The following is an 18,528-nucleotide window of genomic DNA, read 5'->3' as shown; positions in this document are numbered from 1 at the left end:
TTTACCATAGATTCTTAAATCCTTAATACAACGAGCTACTTTTCCAACTACTCTTATGTCTATAAGAAAACCTGAAGGTTAGATTATCTTTTACTACCAGAGTCACTTTTTTTAAAAATTAATTAATTTATTTATTTATGGCTGTGTTGGGTCTTCGTTTCTGTGCGAGGGCTTTCTCTAGTTGCGGCAAGCGGGGGCCACTCTTCATCGCCGTGCGCGGGCCTCTCACTCTCGCGGCCTCTCTTGTTGCGGAGCACAGGCTCCAGACGCGCAGGCTCAGTAGTTGTGGCTCACGGGCCCAGTTGCTCCGCGGCATGTGGGATCTTCCCAGACCAGGGCTCGAACCCGTGTCCCCTGCATTGGTAGGCAGATTGTCAACCACTGCGTCACCAGGGAAGCCCCCCAGAGTCACTTTTAAATAAAGGACAAAAAGGATCATCATCAGTAAGTATTTGCTCAATGAATATTAGTGTTTAATAGTTCATCTGTAGGTTTAAAGTAGTATAATATATTTTAAAAAACTGACACCACAGTCTTATCAGCCCTATTATAAAATACTGCATGTTTTCTATATGGCATAGAAAAAGTATATTTCTTTCAGAGTGAATGAAAAAACTGAGTCCGTTAGTTTTTCATAGCTATACTTCTGGAGGTGTTATGAATTCATTCATTCAATAACTAATTAGTAACACTTACCATGTACCGGGTATTATTCTAGGTGCTGGGGATATAGAATAAAACAGACTAGACATGGAGAATATTTTCTAAAAGGGAGAAGACAATCAAAATCCATATAATTAAAAGATATTATATGTCCGATGGTGACAAGCACATCTGGCTTATTGTGGACAATCAAGAAGCAATCCATGTTATTACTGTGTAATCAATCAGAATATTTATTATCAAGGTACAATAAGAAACTTAAATGTCACAAAACCCATAATGCTTATATTTTCATGGCAGTCACATTCTCTCCTTGTAAGCATACTGCTTGGAGCCAGAAAAAGGGAAAGAAGTTTGTTGTTGAAGAACATCATGTTGAGGGCATAGCTGGATGCATCTCTTTTCATGATGGTGTTGGGACAATCTCCCCTTTTCAAAAAATGAAAATCCAGGGGAAATGTAAGTGCTGTGCACTGCCACGAGTTGGCTTGGGGTCTTTTCTCTTGGTGCCTTCATGGCCATCCTACCTCCTTGTGATGTGCACCTTCTTATGCTCACTATACTCATTGTGTCAGGCAGGTTCAATTCAAGCTTTTTTTGTTCTGGGAGTTAGGTGATATCTGAATGGTAGTTTTGCGTCACAACTCCAGGGCACTGTGTTGATTTCATGTTGACTTCGTAAGAGACAGGTTTATTTTCCCCACTTCTCAAATTCTTACTAGGACTCTTATTCTTGCTACCCCATGCCATCAGTAGAAATGTTATCATCAATTCTACAATCATCTTGACTATCCAGAAAGTGAAATATTTAAATTCCAGAGCAGTGCCTCATTATTCTTCGGTTTTCAACCCATATGTCTGCCTCGTTCCTTCCTTCCTTCATTCATGCATTTTAGCTTTCAAAACCAGCCTTTTTTGAGATCCTAGTGCTCACTGCTTAGGTTATAAGGCAAATAAGGTATAATTCCTCTCTGTGAAGACAGGAAGGAAGCTGAACTTTAAAGAAATCATTACAATGTATTTTGAGATTCCGTTATAATCGTTAAGAACAGAGTGCGTCAGGAATCCAAAAAAGGGCACTGATAGAGTGACTGTCTAGAGTTTTATGGAAGTGTTCAAAGAAAAAGTGGCATTTGAGATGGGTCATGAGGATGGGAAGGGATTTATCTTATAAAGTATATTTGGGGATTTCTTGTAAAAAATAAAAAAAAAGAGCAGGTTTTGCTAGTTCTCATATCAAATGCCCTTCTACAATTCTCATGCCTACACTCAAACTGTAAACTTTCCATAACTGGTATTCCTTGTTTCATTATTTATATCCCTTTATTTGTACCTGCCACTCTTCACACTGTTCTTAGGAAATTCTGTTGAGGGAAAATGAGGCATAAGGGCAGCACGCCAAAAGTATTCTATTAGAAGAGAATGTCATAAAATTGGTTAGAATTAGGTTACAGTCTCAAGCGGTTCTAAGTGTAGTTAAATGTCCTGTAAGAAGAATCACCACGGATATTTGTACTAGGCTAAGGATTATACAATTAAAAATAAGAGAAGTGTAGTAAATTAATAATGTTCTTCAAGCCAGAATTAAATTCTTTTGTATTGCTTTTCTTGAAATTAAGTATATGAAAAAAAGGAAATGATTGATTTTAAATACTCATCGAGAAGTTTATCTTTAATTAAAATAATACCAAAAATATGCTTTTCATCTAACATGGGTTTGTGTGGGAGGGAAAAGAAACCTTCAAAAGGAATGAAGAGAAAATGAAATAAAATGCTGACCAAATACTTTATTACTGTGATTTTTATTGTTGTTGTTCATTGAACTTCTTATTTTAATAACATTTGAAGAGGACTTCAGTAAACAGACATATACATGGACATACACATATGGTTAAAATAGTACAGAACAAGAAAACTCAAAAAGGATAGAAAAGGTGCTCTCCAGGAACTAACCGGGAAACTAGAAATAGCTGGTTTCTACATGTGAGTGTCAAATTTCATTTTAAACTTCCCATCAACCAAGGTTGAAAAGAACTAAGTTCCCACATACTGATAAAAGGAATATATCAGTTCTTCATCAGAGAAAGACTTCCTGGCATTAAATTCTGGGAGGAATTTATCATGTGTATTGTTGTTTGAGATGTTGACTAATATAATGAATAGTGGTTTTGCAGATGTTGGAAGAGTATTCCTCCTGAGATCATTTGTTATATCGTCCTACAATAAAAGCTAAGGGCATAATATTACACTGTGATCAGTGAATCAACTTCTATGAGAAGCCTGTAATAACACTTGGGGAAAAATAAAGAAATAAACCAAATTATTTGAAAGAAAAGGGAATCAAATTCCCCAATGTGGTGATGATAAATGAAGACTGTTATGTGTTCTAAATAGTTTCCATTTGCAGAGTAGATGTTTAAAATCTCATTGTGAATTCAGGATTCTAGGAAGGTAAAGAATTTTTATATGTCATTTCATATTTGAGAAAGGGAGAAAGCTGATTAGCCAAAATCAACTCATTATTACCTATTTCTCTTGTAGTTGGTCTTCACAAAACCCAGTGCCATCTGGCTTCTGTTCCCACGTCTGAATCAGTTCTTGTAAGGAGTAAGAATGATTTTGGAACTACCTATTCAAATAGAACTTGCGTAGGCCAGCTTCCACATCCCTCTCCCACATTTGGCTGACTTCCTTAAAGAGTTTCTACCTGGGTATTCGTGATGTTGTTTTTCCTGTCCTTCCATGCTTAGTTGTCACATTCCCCTGTTTGGGGTTCTCCTCTTTTGCCTGTTCCTTACTGCCATCCATGGTTCTCTCCTCAGCCCAGTTTTTCTCTCTATATTGACCCTAATTTCTAGATAAACCCTAATCTTTGTCTCTGATATTCGAGCTTTCAACTAATTTACCAAACTGCTTATGTGTACGTAAAATATATACTTAGTAATCTTCTCAAAACCAATAAGTGCACAATTGAACACTGTTCTTTTTCCTCAAACATATCTGCTCATCTTCTTCTCTTGCTGGTTTCAGTTAATAGTGCTATTCATCCATGCCATACGCATGGGAATCATTGTAAATAATTGCATTATTTACAATACAACATTTACAATATTGTAATAAAAGCACAGGAAATGGAAAATTCCACTTCGCCATCCTTCTACTTATCAAATCTTTCATCAGGAAAGCATCAAAGCATGCCCATTTGTATCTCCCTTTTGCGATTTCTCTCGCCTTTTCATGATCTACTGCCATGATTAGGTGCCTTGTCACCTCTGATCTAGGCTGTTACAAGAGAAACACACTTGGCCGTCGTAACTTCAGGTTTGTTGCTAGTCATTACATCCTTCCCACTGCAACGAGGCTCATTTACCTTAAAAGCAAATCTTTTATCAATGGCTTTATCCTCTTGGATGTCCTCTGTGTCTTTTCATCACCTATATTAGAATTACAAGCGTGACTATATAGACACGTTTTTCGTTTGGCCCCTGCCGATTTCTCCTCCCTCTTCTCTTTGCTATTTACACCCTTTTAATGGCAAAATTGCTCCCATTTCCTGCACTCACACATGCTTTCCTATTTTGTGGCTTTGTGTTTTGCTTGAAGCCCTGGCACGACCTCCTCATCTTTCTTCACCTGCTCTTACCTATCATTGAAGACCCGGCTCAGGCACCATCTCCCACAGGAAGCCTCTATAATATCCCAGCTGGGCTAAGTGCCTGTCATCTGCTCTGTCTGAGCAATTAGCATTTTGTGTTCGTATCTTCTTTTGCTGTAACTTTCCCTCACTAGATTGGGACCTTCTCAAGGGCAGGAATCACATTTAATTCATTTCCTTTCTTCCCCATAGCAACTAGTTCAGTATCTGAAAATGATTGATAAATAGCCATTGAAATAAGCGAAGTTAAAATTATCATCATTAGTAGTGTTTTCCCTTCTATTAAATGCATATCATAATGTAACCAAATGAGAAGAATATAAATTGAACATGTGCATTATAGTCTCTATTAACCCTGTCTGAAGAAGAAATTTAACTTTTCTTCCTCAAATGATAGGAACAGTAAACATTCTCCAAAAACCTTAACTTCAGCCAAATTCTTCTGCATCATGCCAATTACATTTAACATCAGAATGATATAACTGATTTTATCCTAAATACCTACTTCAGAAACTAGTATAGGAGGTATATTATAACTGAGTTCTGTTTAATAAAGTAATCATTTGACATTGGGACCATCATAGATATTTTCAAATATTTTAATGACACAGTATCATATAACAATTTTTTTCTATTCCCCAACTGAAATTACAGTTTTATATGGAGCAAAATGAATTATTACATTTTTATTTCTAACTAATTAAATATTGCTAAACGTTTAAGTGATAAATTTCACACTATGGCTTGGAAATATACTTTAGGATATAGGATTTTCAGCACTAGAAGGACCCAGAGGCGGAGTATATCTCGTCCAGTTAACTCATTTTTAGAGGAGGATATTGAGGCCCCAAGAAATTCATTATCTAATAACACATCACTCGTTAGTGCCCAAGCCGGAACTAGGACTCGGGTTGGATTTCTCTCATCACGCTCTACTGCCTCCTTACTTGCTATTTAAAACTGTAATCCAGGTACTTGGGTCAGACATGAGCCTACACACAGCTCCGCTGCAACACACACACACACGCACACACGCCCAAGTATGTGGAATACTTAAACAATGGAGTGTTCTCGTTGTTGTCATTCCTACTTGGACCACGGAGGAATGTACAAGGCTCATCTCTACAATTAATAGACTCAATGAGAAGGTGTTACAGAATGTTCATCTCTGCTTTCCTGTTTCATTCTAGATTCTTTCCAGGTATAAGTAACAAAATAGAGGTCTGAAAAGTGCATTTCATCTCCAGTAAACACGAGATAAAATACTCAGAAGAAAAATAATTTTAAAATGCAAATATTAGTCACAAAGAAAATTCTTTGATATTTAAAATTGAGTCAAGGTGTGTAGGCCACTAGCCAATTAGTTGTATAAAATATACTACTTAGAAGTTGAACATTACTTTTAGAGCATTTAATATATATAGTATCCATTGATTTAATGAGACTCAGGTGATGGTATTTACCTTTAGACCCATTTAAAATGCACTAATCAGAAAGCTGCAGTTTTCTATATCTTGAGTCTGATTTCTGAGAATAGCCTTTATCACTTTTTCCGGGACTGAAATCTGAGAGTAGTAATTCTTCAGAATAAGGATATGGGTCAAAGCCAACTGTTCCGCTTGTACTTAACATGCCAGAGATCACACATGAGTTTGTATCATTCGAGAAAGAAGAAAAATATTTTATTACACATTATTGAAAACTACCTCAGCCTAGCTAAGTACTTCTAAAAAATGAGAGTAATTATCTTTTGTCTGTGTTTTAAAGTTTATAATTGAATGGCGTCTAGGAGGTTGTAGGTGTATATTTCTAAAAGGCTAGTCTTACGTTGCCTCTCCAATCCAATTGCAAATCCTTCATGGTAAGGAATGCGTTCATTTGTCTTTGAATTTTTACAGTTTTAGCACAGAATGCCTGGCACAGAAATTCAATAAATTTCTGTTGAATTACATTCAGTGTATGTATATATGTGTGTGTAAATGTATATATACATAAACATGTATATACACAGGTTTACCTATATACATGCATGCATATATAAGATACATAAGATTACAATGCTTTAAAATCTTGGTAGAAAAGGTGTTCACTTAACCTCAAACTCCTCGCGGTCTCACTATTTTAAGGCCCTCCTTACATGCGTACCCAGCCTTATTCTCTCATAGCAGCACTTCTTTAGTGCAGAACAATTGAATGGAAACCTGCCTCACCCACCAGCGCCCCACTGACCTCCCAGGAAAAGGGCGACACATTTTTCCCACACCTACTTACACAGGAAGAAGCCTTACCTCTTAAATGTTATAATACCTGATATTTAGCTTATGGGTCAGAGAACTGGGCAAGATGAAAGCCATTTGTGTCAAACTTATACCTAATGAAATCCTATTATTTAAGGATATTTCATCACCCTACTACAAAATACTTTTCTGCATATCCCACACTAGAACATAGTAATCTCCTCAGGTAAATATCATTTTTAAACTACCATATTTTTTAATCTTTTTTCTTTCTTAATAAAGCAAATTAGTCATTGACCAGTTTCTTGAATTCTGGGATTTGTTTTTCAAACCAGTCTTCATGAGTTCAGGATACATAAAATTCTTTGAAACAGTTTTTGACAAAATGGGCAGAGTGCTTCCGAAAACTTTCAGATCTCTTTCAACTTTTTGCTGTTCATCTGAATATAACAGTTTTGACAGCCAGCTTTGTCTCTTGCTGCCAACACCATCCTGCCTCTCCCGGGATCCTTGACAATAGTCAGGAAGTCATTCACTTACATTTATGGAAGACCCATTGTGGGAAAAGAACTGCACTAGGAACTTCACAGGAAATAGGCCATAGGCCCATCACCATTGAAGTTGTCCTGTAATTAAAGTGCTATTGAAGACAAATATATTCATGATTTGTGCACTTCACTGACAGAATGAATACATAAAAACATGCCCCAAACACAATACATATGTATAGAGATTTAGCTCATAATGCATAATGAGTGTTGGGATGACTAGAGTTAAAATAATTTATTTTGGAAGACTTGGTAGAGAATTGAATTTAAAGAGGGGAATAACCAAATTAGAGATAGAATGAACTAGGGAAGGGGACACTTACTATAATGTTATGTTTACGTAATGTATATAGAAAAAGGTATCTTACCCCTATTTGTTACAGTACCCAGTCACTCATTTTTATAGTTGACGGAAAGGACTGTGGAAAGTATCCCAAAGCCCATTTAATGAAAACACGCACAGAAAAATAGAAAAGTAAGAGCAATTAGGGAAAACCTTTAGAGTAAATAAAAGGTCGTCTTAATTTGTACAATAAAATGCACGCAAGTAAAATTGCTGGCTTATTTCTCTTTCTTTTCTAATACTTTTAAAGTATCAATGCATTGCAGAGATATTAACATTTAAATACATCAGAATGGGAAGAAAGCTAGAGTGTCAATCATGTCATTTTTATGAAATTATTCTGAAATCGTTTGAGGCAAAGGAAACGTGATGTAGCTGCTGGGGTGGCGCACAGCCCGCCAGTGTGAGATCTCTCAAGTGCCACATGCTGCATCTTGTTAAATGTAACTCGGTCGTCTCCTTTTCAGCAAAAGGGTCTTTATTCTCATCCAGGCACTCCAGTCTTAAAGTAGACTAAAGCTTAAGTTTGTTTAAAGCTACAATATGATTATTCCTGTAAAACAATTAGTGACATTTGAACCACTTTGATAGACTCAATTTAGTGGGAGTCTAAGTGGCTTTCTACAGTTGTTGAATTCACATTTGAAAAGGCTGCTAAATACATTTGAAACAGCATTTTGTGAGGGAATACACTGGACAGATTTTTTTAAATTCCATATCGGTTTATAAAACATGAGTCTTTCTTTAAAATCTGCTTAGCATATCCCACGACTTATGTCCAGTGAATCTAGAAAGTTTTGCCATGGACTGATAATTATGCGAAAATAGAAATTGTAATTCTATTCAGATTGTGACAATTGTATTTTCATACTTTGTAATGTTTTGACGTCTGGCAATTATAACGAAAAATAAATATGAAAATGGACTTATTTTGTAGTTTAGTATATCCATAACAATTTATTTTGTGACTCTAAATGATATTTTGTGGGTATCCATTTGCGGGTTTAAGAAACTGTTCAAAGATAGTGGTATAATGTTAATCATTGTCCTGTTTCTGCCGGTGTATTTTAACAGTAATAATAAAGGTAAAGGGAAAATGTTTCTCTTGAAACTATTATAGTAAAACACTCCACTAGAATGGAAAACTAACTTATTTACCAGCCAATCAAGATTCCCTAGTGTTCTGAAAACAGCATGAAAAACGATTCGAACAGTTAAAATACTAAATAGTGCTGTTGACCTATGAGACATAATGACTTAAAATATAAATAGTAGTAGGAAATATTCCCATAATAGTTGTACAGGTGTTTCACCTGTTGACCTAAACTTCTCTGCTTCCTAAAGTTAAGTATGACACTTATCTGGGAAAATAATTTGCTCTGAAACGTAAATACTGATTCATGAAGCTTGCAACTTAGGTTATTTAAAAAACCACTTGCAGGTTGAGGATTTAGTGCTAATAATGGGTCCTCTACTAATTTAAGGCTTGAGTTACCATAAAAGATACAACTCTTTCTGTACTGTGTAATCTGTGAAAGGTGGAGGATCTCAAACCCACATCTGGCCAAGTGAGTCACCGGCAGTTTGTTAAGATGTGAAATGCCGCTCTCCTTCAATTTGCAGCTGCCTAGGTTTGCAGGGCTGATTAGCGAAGGCAACTTCATGCTTGTTAGTCTAAGACAGGGCTTCTCCACTTGCTGCTGCCTTCTCTGCTCTTCATATTTCCATTTAGCTATCTTATTCTTTGTGATCAAACCTCCTGCACTTGATATGTAAATTTGGTGCATTTAAAATCGAACATGTGATACTTAAAGGACAAGTTTTCAACACACAGAAGTAATAGCAGCCTATGTTCTCCTTTCCTCTTTTTCATCTAACATTTGCAATGATTCTCAAAGGGTTGTCTTTTCTTTCTGCAAAAGGGCATTTTAGAATCACTGTTTTTTACCAACAATATTTACATGACACCCTGGCCCCTATATTCAATTCTGATGTCCAGAGGTTTGGTCAAACTCTGACTGCAGAGTCCGGTTCCATGCTCTGTGAAGGTGGAAACTCTGCCTAGGAACACTGGCTCTCTGAATGTCCTTGTACCGGGCAGTGTCAAATATGATAACTGGTTTGGTCTTAACAGCCATTGGGAAGCTGGGAAATGCCCAAACTCATTTGTAGCCAAAGAAACTAAAATTTCAATTATATTGCTACAAATTATGATCTTGTGGTTTAAACCCAGGTGTTCTGTCTCATATAATATATGCATTTTCACAACTGTGGTGGCTTTCTTTCCGGGAGTTTTATAAACACCACTCAATTTTTAAAATAAAAAAATAAGAACTTATTGCCATTTGAAAACTCTATATATATTTGGTAATACTGTAGAATGTTCATTTTGATTAATGTCCGTATTAGCAACATACTGTAATAATTTGCAGGCTATAGGAAATCTGAAGAGAGGTCTTTAACCTGAAAAGAAATCTATAATTGAATAAAAAATAATAATAACAAAAATAATTTTCCATGCTTTGAAGAAAAGACCAAATGTATTTTATTTTATGGACTATAATGTGGTTACTTTAGCAGCATTTTAAATGAACAAATTAGAACTCTATCAGTGTTACTGTCTACACTCCAATCCATGTTTAGTGTAAGAGCATGGAAAACTAGTATAATTGTACCTGCAAAGAAACTATTTCTACCAAACTATTTATTCAAATTGTGAGATTTCTAGGCCTATCTAACATATATTTCCCCTGACTCTTTAATTAATTAATTAATCCATTAATTAAGAGGTTAAACTTTACTCTGTGCCAGAGGTTATGCTGAGCACTGAAAATAAAATAATGAGAAAAAGTTTCTGTTCTCTTTGAGATTAGAGTCTGTTGAGGAAATTTATTATAATATAAAGTAATAAGAGCTAAACTAGATATATGCACCTAGCACCACAGAATCATAGGGGAGAGAGCTTCTAGAAGACTCACAAAACATTGTGAAAAAAGTATGCAAGCCTTTTTTTTTTAGAAAGCAATCTTATATCCTGAGTCCCTAATGCAAAATCCTGATATAGGCATATTAACTTTAGGGGAATACAATAGCCTATAATCAGGAGTAATCCAGCAAAATCCATAGACAATCTGTCATCAGGTAGGGTCTTCCACAGCAATAGAGAAAATATTACTAGACAGAATGAAAACAGGTACAGGATTTGATGAAAAGAAAAGAGCAGGAGAGATGTATTATAAGTAAGTAAGTAAATAAATGAATGAATGAATGAATAAATAAATCTCTCTCTCTAGACCAAAATGGGTACAGAAAGCTTTGTAGATGTTTTTTATCTTTATGGTAGAAAAATTTTTTTAAAAAAGATAAATTGGCATTGGTTATCAGGACTATATATCACTAATTCTCAAAAAACTTGTAATTTGTTTTACAAGACACAATGACTGACACCTAGGCAATTCTCAAAATCTTGTTGAATAAATGGGTAAATATAAAAGAAACAATTCAAGAAATATAAGTAAAATGGTTTCAGAAGTGACTGGATTTAAGAGTAAAGAAAGAGTATACATATCTAAAATTGCATCTCTGGAACCAAATTAGGTGTGCTGGGTTACACACAGTGGCAAACACCTACAAACTCACGTTGACAGCCCAAGAAATAGATTACCATATTTAGTTTGATTCACTCAAATTTAGTTTTCTTATTTCTCTAAGTGTTTTTATTTTAGCTTAATGGAATTGAAATAGGTTTCACAGTAATTATTGGCAGTAAATTATTTATTAATTAAATAATTATTAAATTGGCAGTAATTATTTAATATGTCAAAACAAGACCACCAAACTATCTGATTGTATCAAAAAACATCAAATGTTATTTCTACAAAATTACACAGCGAGGATTACACTCGTTTAAAATCTTAAGTTCAAAAATTAATTAGTGGGCTTTTTTCTTATGTATCATCAGCACATTATTACAGTTAATTGCTAAACTTTGAGATAATAGAGTTAAAAACTGTGTGAGAATACTATTTGTTGTAGTGGACATTATTTTTATGCCACAAAGGGTGTTTTATAACATTCTGTCTATTAGATATTTGAGGGCCTTTCAAGTGCTTTAAGTTACTAAAGTTATACATCAACTTTGAAAAAACAAGCAAGAGACTAATCAGATCGCCATTTAAGTCCTCAAGTCAAACCATTTTCAACTTGGATCTGTAATTTAAGAAGATTCAAGGCTGGACATATTGGATGTTATTTTCTCTTCTCATCAATACGGCAGGCATGAGAAAATGAATTTATGTTGATTGATTTTCAAAGAGACTTATTCTTTGAATATGCCCTGAGGAAAAATGGTGGAGACTTGAATTTTCTTCATAAATCACTTGTAAATAATAACTGTTAACTAATAAACAAGGCATTTCCTAATCTCTCCCATAAGGTGACAGCTGCTCCTGTAGCCAAGGCAGTGAAATGAAACCTGGCATATAATTCTAACACCAACCCCACATCACAAAAGGAAAAAATGGAGGGCATAGACTAGACCAAATGATATTTAACACTTGAAACAATACAGAATAGGGAAGAAAATAATTGAAGTCTTTTCTTCCTAACTCTTGCAATTTGGAGAAATCTGTGCCCTTGAAAAGCAGAATGCACTGTAGTTTTTGAGTCACCATCCGCCAAACAGTTGGTTTTGCCATTATAATAAACCCTTTTAAGGAGCTTTAATTCTAGGCTTCAGCATCTCTGTTCCCAGTCGTAATCAGTTTCAAACTCTTTAAAAACATTTTTAAGAAGAGAAAATAGGCTGCTTCCTAGAACATACAGATTTTAGTAAACTTACATCTGAGGTGCAACATTCTTTTCAGTGGTAACAAAGGGAAACTATATGCATCTGCTTTGCCTGAGTCAGATGGAAAGTAGTCCTTTAAACAATACTGCCTGGTTTCTTCACTTTGTTTTGTTTAGTACAGATCTGCTTATTTATTTATTCAGTGAGGAACTGCATGCTATACCTTTGCTGAAAGCAAATAACTAATAACTTCATGTCCTGAAACACTCAACAGCCAACCTGCTCATTTCATTTGTATTCCAGGGACGCCTCATTTTTTCCTCCTCACTGCCTAGCCTGTACTGATCAGTATTAACAATGGGATTTTTGTCTCACTTGAAAACTTTCTGTTCCATTTGAGTTGAGGTGGGGACACTCTCACTTAAAAACAAAACAAAACAACCACCACAATAATAAAAAACCCAAACAGGTATTCTGGTATTTTCAGTGTTTAATTATTGCAATAGATTAATATTCTGGAAAACTGCATTCACTTATCAGATAATCTAATAAAGAAGCTGTAGTGATTATACTGCTTAACTAGGTGAAAAAGGAAAAGTCCCATGTTTAAAACATTTTGAAATGTTGAAAAATATGATCGATTTAAAAAGTCGAAAGAAAAGGGAGACTGTGGAAATGTTAAATTCTGTTCCTATAACTGGATTTTAGCCACTTTTGGCTACGCAGACACTAAACATAAAATTTTATGCATCCCTTTTTTGTCACTCTCTTCTGTTCCCCCCCCCCCCCCACAAACTTAATACAACTCACCTGCTAGCCCTTGAATCAAATTCTCAAGGAAAGGGAAGTTACCGCCTCACCTTACTGCTAAAGAACTTCCCCTGTAATTTCTGATACCCCTTAATTGTTTAAATTTTTCTTAAAATCTAGAGCCACAGCTAACGTGACTGGCCAGTTTCCGGACCCCTGCATTGATTTAACATCTATCATGTTAATTCATTTGAAAAACAAAAAGGCTTTTATCTTGAGTCCCTATTTACCTTAAATCTCAGGATGAACACTGATGTCACAAGAGAAGACATATAAGTGTTTTTTCTTAAACTGTTGCAAGTTCACTTCCCAGGAGGGGCTAGCTTATTTTACTGAGATCTCTGTTAATGGGTGGGTAAGAGGGAAAGAGAGGAGTTAATGCTTCCCTAGAGATTGAATTCCCTCTGCCTTTTACCAATCCTTCCTCTCAACTCATGCTTTCACGCATTGCTTGTACCAAAAGCATTCACAGGGGTCAGATTTTTAAAAAGTGCAACTTAATTTCTTAAATATTGCTTTTAACCTGCTACCACCCACCCCCGCCCCGTTCTCAGCGACTACGACAATAGTTCTTAAATAACTACCATTTTTTCGCTAGAATGAATAATACATCAACTATTTAGTTTTCCCAATTAATAAGATGTCTTCTGATCTTCTAAAAAATGTTTTCACCCACACAATTCTTTTTTAGAAAAAAAAAAAAAATTCAACTTCCCTGTACCAGAAAAACCCTCATTAAATATGAATTTCCAGCATGAGATGTCAGAGCAAGGGCAAATGTTCTACTCTGATATTTGCTGTAATTCTGTTGATCATAGGCCTTTCTCATATACTAATGAAGCATTCTCTTGAAGGAAAAAAAGGGAGATAGCAGACGAATGGAAACTAATATAGATTTTTTTACATGACTCAATTAAATAACACCTTGGGAGGAGTATGGAAATTTGTGTTTGTTTTTTAGTATTGGTTTCCTTCTTGGTGTTGTTTCTTAGGAGAGCTGGTTAACCAACTCCTTTTGAAATTCTTTACTCCATAATTTCTCTTAAAGAGGTCATCTACTTCTGTGGCTGGCACACACTTTGGGGGTGTTTATCTAACCACAATGAAACGGGGGTGGAGTGGGATTGCAGGGAGAGGCAGGTATGTTTAATGAAGCGCACCATAACATCAAGTACACTTAATCCACTCAATCTCTTAAATATATCTAAACTGTGTTTCTCCTTATATTCTTTTATGCACAAATATAGCAAGTATTTTTACCTACCACTCACAGAAAGTTTCAGGCTGTCTCTAACCTGGGGAAGCACTTGGAATACCATCTCACATATGAGAACGATTTCTGCTATTAAACTGCAATGTTTATTGCCATCCCAGTTTGTTTCATTAATAAATAACAAATTATAGAAAGTGGACATTTAAAAAATGTACACATTGGTTTTAGCTAACATATGAAAAGATCAAAAATACATTTCCAATGGAGAATTGCTTTAACACGTATCTTCTCTGACTGTACCGGTCTTTACTGAAAAACAAGAGTTAACCAAACTGTTGTGAAGTTGGAAGAGCTGTTTCTCTAGAAAATCAAGCCCGCCACCCAGAAAACTGCCTGTCAAGAGTTTTATACTTGGAAGTCTCTGTAATCCATCTCAATATGGAGTGGGGTGAGATTAAAAACTACTGATTTATTTGACAGAAGTATATACAACAGCATGCTCATCATATTAAACACCTGCTTAAATTTGACTCTGTAGCAGGACTTAATCACCTCTGAAAACTTGAAATTTAAGAAGATATTATAAACTCAGTTGCGAGTAAATTATAGCATATGATGTAGATTGTGGGTTAGAAAATAATTGAAAATAAAGATACTGCTTTAAGAGAAACAAAATAAGATTTTTCACTTGTACCTTAAAAAAACTCAACGTTAAAAGGTCAATATACTATGTATGACTTTTAAAAACGTAAATGATGCAGCAAAATCAATGGTTAATGTGGCAAATACAGCAGGCTTGACCGTGTCAGGGCTGAGGTCACAGATTCTCAGAGTAGGGAGCGATGTTTCTTGGGAGGTGAATCAAAATTCACATTTCACACATGCACATTTTAATAGATTCTGATGACATCCACCCAGGTCCACCTCAACTTTGCATCTACCTCAATTCCGAAATAGGTTTAACCTTGGTTATCCCTCACATGTTTGGATGTATAAGAAAAACATTGAAAATAACTTTATTTAACCCTGACCAAAGTCAATTGAGAAAGCAGTAGAAATATAATATTACAAATACTTTGGTAAGTATTTTTCAGGAAGTAGTTCCTTCCTTCCTTCCCCCTTTCTTCCTTCCTCTCTTCTCCCCTCCCTCCCTCCCTCCCTCTCTCCCTCTCCCTCTCTCTCTCTCTTTCTTTCCTTCCACAATTAAAAAAATTCTATCTGTGGGCACACTTTTCTACAATTTTATAATTTAATCAGTCTAGAACGGTTATGCTTACATAAAGAATTTCCTATTCTCACATTTTTTTAATTAAAAAAATCTACAGATAAGTAAATATAAATGTGAATTCACTAAACTTTCAATTGTTTGAAAAGACCCAACGATCATAAAAATTTTAGAGGGTAAGAAAAATGTCAAATGTAAATAAGTATATTAAAGTTTTAAAAAAAATTTGTGTGTATATAAACATGGGGTGTCAGTGCTACCAAATTCCAGGCTTCAACATTGTTATTTATTTTACAAAATAAAGTAATTCTGTCATGATTTTGTGGTTCAAACTCCAGATTGAATGTCTTTCTTCTCCATGGAGTCAATTCTGACCCTCTTTTATCTGAATTTTGCCTACAACCTTTTATTTTTCCTGGACAACATCAAAATGTTTCAGGATTAGACATTACGCAAGTGAAATGGATACATTTCTAAATTTGCTTATCCTGTTTAGTTTTGACAAATATAAACTTGCTCTCCTAGTCTACGTAACAAGAGCTGGAGAAAAGGAAATATTTACAATATGTATTAATGAAAATGGTACAAGTATTTAAAGTGTTTAATCATATGTGGTATTTCAATAGGATAATTCATTAGTCCAATCTTCTAAATAATCCCAAGGTGACATGAATTCCTCTGCAGAATGAATGTCTATAGAGAGTAATCCATGGAAGACAGACAAGCCTCTTGTCATTTGCAGCCTTAATCCATTGCCTAGAGCGTGAAAAGTGCTCAGGATAACAAGTGTGGGAATCAGTAAAATCAACATTATTTTTGGATTTTATTTTCTTAACAATACTGACTGATCAATAGGCTGGCGGAAACTGACAAATACAATAGGGTCTGTTTGATGAATCAATCTAGTGAAGTAGAAAGAGAATTCCTCCTCCCCTCCCCCATTCTCCCCCCTTTAAACCCTCTTCATTCTCTTCCTCCTCGTCCACCTACACTCACGCAAACACACACACACACACACACACACACACACACACACACACACACACACACACACACACACAGAGGGAGAGAGGGAGGGAGAGAGGGAGAGAGGGAGTTGCTCTTTCTCTATTGGTCTATAGACATTAAGTAATGAAAGCTGTAGTGACAATGCTTAGGTCATTTTTTATAAGAATACTAAACCACTTCCAATAAGTGTTTATGTTTTTAATTGTAAGACTCACCCTCTCCTTTCAGCCAAGAAATTTCCGTATGACTGAAATAGAGCTCTCTCCTCCATATTTCTAACATGTTTTGTATGTGGGGTGGAGGGAGGGTGCAGAGTAGAGAGAGTTGGGGAATAAAGAAGGGAAAGTTCTGTCCTGTTGATCTTCATACGCCCTTCCTCAAAAAAAGCCATAAGGATATCAGCTCTGAGAAAAATTGAAAGAAAATACGAAAGGAAATTTAAACACCTCAGACAACATGCCTGTTTGGAAAAGAATTAATGGTGTTTGTATGACTGCCTGAATACGTGCATATATGTCCACAGAAAATTTAGGAACCCTTCACCAGCTCGTGAAGACACAGAGATATTCTCTTTATGTTGGTCCTTGACACCCAGCAGGGACTTTTGTGAACTTTGTCATCTTCCTCTGCCCTTTAAACCAAAACTAGGGAAGTGGCTTTAATTAATGAGATGTGATGCATTAAAAATGTTAGCCAGAGCATTCCAGGAGCTGGAAAACCATACATGTTTTTAAATTCTGAGTATCCTTTTGAGAATCCCCTGTTGTAATTTATAATTCTCAGTGGACCTATATTTGTCTTGAGCTGATTGTTGAAATGGGCTTTACTAGGAATTTCTTCCCTGAAATTGCAGTGGGGCGGGGGAACCGGGTGGTTGATCCAAGGGGGTTTGTTGGGAGGAGGGAATGATTGCTAACAAGGCTTTAAAACCTCCAGTGGTTAAAGTTATATTGATGAAAAGGACAGACATATATATGCATATCCATATACGTATATAGGCATAAACGTACGTATAACATACAACGCACAAGTTCAAGCAGAATTATATAATGAGCATGAGTTGTAAATTATGTAGGTAGCAGAATTCAGATTTTTTTCATCAAAATTGCACCTAAAAATGGCTATAAAACAACGCTTGCCTTGGGAAGTAAATTTATAGCTACATGCCTTTCACAGGCACGCTGGAGTGTTCTGCTCCCGGCTCTAATCTCTACGAGATGTTTTTTGCATGTGTTGTGTGACAGGAGGGAAGGGGAGTGGGTTGAGCTCGCCTGTTCTCCCATTGTCAGCCAGTCTAGTGAGTGTTGGGAAAACCTGTCTGTGGGATCTTGTGTCATCTCTCCCTACATGTGTACAGGAAAAGTCCGCGCTGCTCACGGTTCCTCTCTCTCTCTCTCTCTCTCTCTCTCTCTCTCTCTCTCGCTCTCTCTCTCTCTCTCGCTCTCTCTCTCTCTCTCGCTCTCTCGCTCTCTCGCTCTCTCGCTCTCGCTCTCTCGCTCTCTCTCGCTCTCTCTCTCTGTTCCCCTTTCATTCTGCTTCCCCGGAGCCGAATGAAGCAGGGAGCAGGATTAGAGTCCGCCAGCTATCAGAAGAGTCTAGATAAAAGGAACTGCTTCTTAAGCACCACTGCTGCAGCCCTTGTTGATTTTTTTTTTTCTTTCCACACAACAGTTGTGCCTCATTATCCGGTGCCTGGCTTGATTTTTTTTTTTTTTTTTTTTTGGAGGGTTTGAAGTTTCTGGGCTTCAGTGACTGTTACAGAAGAAGAGGTGTTAGTATTGCCTGGAGGTCTTGATTGTCTGCATTTATGAATGAAACTGACCTAAATCACCTGTTACCTCCAGTTTCCAGATTGTTTGAACTTCTGTGGCCGCACAATACAGGACCCGAGACTGAAGCAGCATAGGACCCACAGCGTCTGCAGCATGGGCTGGTTCGCTAGGATTGTCTGTCTTTTCTGGGGAGTATTACTTACAGCAAGAGCGAACTATCAAAATGGGAAGAACAATGTGCCAAGGCTGAAATTATCCTACAAAG

General features: G+C 36.1%; 1 protein-coding gene across 4 annotated transcripts in view; it reads left to right on the top strand.

The window, feature by feature from the left end:
- Window positions 1–18,528, top strand: part of SEMA3A (semaphorin 3A) — a 502,916-nt gene that overhangs the window by 253,171 nt on the left and 231,217 nt on the right. For 2 of the 4 annotated variants that reach the window (XM_082398309.1, XM_082398310.1), the window contains one exon: window positions 18,336–18,528. In XM_082398309.1, coding sequence (XP_082254435.1) covers window positions 18,417–18,528 — 112 coding nt within the window. In that variant the 5' untranslated portion in view covers window positions 18,336–18,416. The other 2 variants (XM_082398307.1, XM_082398308.1) reach the window with 2 other exon arrangements.

The sequence above is a fragment of the Balaenoptera borealis genome (genome assembly GCF_965194805.1).
Source record: "Balaenoptera borealis genome assembly, chromosome: 7".
Taxonomy (NCBI): Eukaryota; Metazoa; Chordata; class Mammalia; order Artiodactyla; family Balaenopteridae; genus Balaenoptera; species Balaenoptera borealis.
The sequence above is the reverse complement of the archived record's forward strand: the minus strand, read 5'-3'. Positions and strand labels throughout refer to the sequence as shown.